The sequence below is a fragment of the Austrofundulus limnaeus genome, unplaced genomic scaffold (genome assembly GCF_001266775.1).
Source record: "Austrofundulus limnaeus strain Quisiro unplaced genomic scaffold, Austrofundulus_limnaeus-1.0 Scaffold353, whole genome shotgun sequence".
Lineage (NCBI taxonomy): Eukaryota > Metazoa > Chordata > Actinopteri > Cyprinodontiformes > Rivulidae > Austrofundulus > Austrofundulus limnaeus.
In genome coordinates this window covers 261,282-263,378 of record NW_013952755.1, presented here as the reverse complement: position 1 = coordinate 263,378, position 2,097 = coordinate 261,282, and the positions used below count along the sequence as shown (strand labels likewise).

General features: G+C 49.1%; 1 protein-coding gene across 1 annotated transcript in view; it reads right to left on the bottom strand.

Annotated features, from left to right (window-relative positions):
* Nucleotides 1-225: 225 nt before the first annotated feature.
* Nucleotides 226-2,097, bottom strand: part of rpgrip1l (RPGRIP1 like) — a gene marked incomplete at its 3' end in the record, with an annotated part of 13,761 nt that continues 11,889 nt past the window's right edge. Inside the window, 6 exon segments of the mRNA XM_014022997.1 lie at nucleotides 226-341; nucleotides 512-647; nucleotides 731-799; nucleotides 988-1,071; nucleotides 1,215-1,456; nucleotides 1,539-1,875. Of these exon segments, the coding sequence (XP_013878451.1) occupies nucleotides 226-341; nucleotides 512-647; nucleotides 731-799; nucleotides 988-1,071; nucleotides 1,215-1,456; nucleotides 1,539-1,875 (984 nt within the window).

The following is a 2,097-nucleotide window of genomic DNA, read 5'->3' as shown; positions in this document are numbered from 1 at the left end:
TACGAACCCTTTGTACGAACAAAAGTAAGAGAAATTTAGGAGAAGAATACGAACATGTTCTTGCATGAGGCCCATTGTTTTAACGTTTTTAAGACCTCTGAAACACATTTAAGACTTTTTAAGGCTAATTAAGGCCTTTTTTAGATTGTTGAATTCAAGGCCTTTTAAGACTTTTTAAGGATCTGCAGGAAGCCTGACTGTAAACACAGCGAGGCATTCACTGACCTTCCTCCCAGCAGATGGTCCCTGAATGATGCAGTCATCGCTGTCAGACTGAGTCGACTCTTTCTGATGGTCTGGAGCTGCTGGACCAGCCTCCACATCTGGACCCATCTCCACATCTGGAAACAAACAACAGGAAGGAGGGAGGAGCTAAAATCACACACTAGAAAGGAGGGAGGAGCTAAGGATACACACACCAGGAATGAGGGAGGAGCTAAAAACACACTCCAGGAATGAGGGAGGAGCTAAAAACACACTCCAGGAATGAGGGAGGAGCTCTCATACTGACCTTCAGTGATCTCCTCAGAGATGTCGGAGTCGTCAGAGTAGGACTGAGCGCTCGGAACCAGCTGTCCCTCAGAGACACAAGACTCTTCTTCATCATCCTCTTCTTCTGTGGTTCTCTGAGCAGGCTTGGACTCCACCTGTGAATCCAAACATGTTCCCTCACCTGTGATTGTTCCTGTTAAAGAAGAGTTCAGGTGAGGTTTATCTTCAGGTAGCTTACCTTGGCAGCAGGAGGGAAAGCTGAGGTGGATTTATCTGGAGAGCTTCCTGCTGAGCTCAGCTCCACAGACTGTTAAAAACAAACAAAACCAGAAAAACTGATTCTAAAGAGTCAACTTTTGAAAAAATGTAACCCTGAATAATTAAAAACTGAAGTCCACCTGATAATCTGCTGCTGAGCCACACCTGAGCAGGTGATCAGGTTTTTGTTTACCTGTCGTCACACGTCTTTGTGGCACTGGAATGTTCAGGACTCACCTGGTCGTCCATAAATGTGACCCGTTTGGCAGCTGGTCCGTCCCTCTCCAGAGTCTTCTGTCCTCTGGGTCTGGACGGTTCCTCCTGGTGGACATCAGGACTGAACGTTAGGAGCAGGAGAGCAGCTGTTTCTTTTACAAACCGTAGCAGTGGAGCTGCTAAAGTGCAGCTCTTGCTGGTCATGATGATGAAGAGGAAGAACTCACAGTTTAATATAAATTCCTGACCTTGGCGGCAGCAGCTTTAACGTGACTGCTGGAGTCAGCGAGCGCCCTGTCCTCCTCCTTGTCCTGCAGGGACACGTCTGTCCTCGTGCTCGGCTCCTCCTCCACCTTCTCCTCTGGAATGAACCTGGACTCTGCAGCAGCCGTGGTGTCTCCTGGAGGAGGGACGTAGGTCAGCTTCCACCTCAGGGTTACTTCAATGCAGCCAGCGGGACGTCCTGAAGGACTGGTCAGCTCAAACACACCTGGACACACCAGACAGGGTTCACTTCAGGTGAAGACTGAACTTCCTGTTTACAGCTCTGTGCAGAGAAAAGGTAAACCTACCAGAGACCACCTGGTCTTGGCTCAGGGACAGCAGTGGCACTCGGGCCTTCCCCAGGTACGTGTCCCTCTGCTCCTCGTTGAAGTCAAACACGTAGAACTGAAGCACCTCGGACCTCAGGTACCGGTCCAGATCCGGGTCCATCAGGACGGAGTAGGACTTGAGGTCGTTGAACTCGGGGTTGTGGCAGTCGTTAACGGTGGAGGTGGGGTAGTCAGGGAAGGTGAAGAACTTGTAGAAGACGTAAGGACTCGGCTGCTGCAGGGTTCTGGACTGAAGGTCCGAGCAGCGCTGGACCGTGATGAGGAGCTGGTTCCACCTGAGGTCTGATTGGTGCAGCTGACAGAAAAAAACAGTTTATATTTTTAATAGATTAAGACTCATATCAGTATAATGGACTCAGTACAGGACTCAGTAAAGGACTCAGTACAGGAATCAGTACAGGACTCAATACAGGAATCAGTAAAGGACTCAGTAAATGATTCAGTACAGGACTCAGTACAGGACTCAGTACAGGACTCAGTAAATGATTCAGTACAGGACTCAGTACAGGACTCAGTA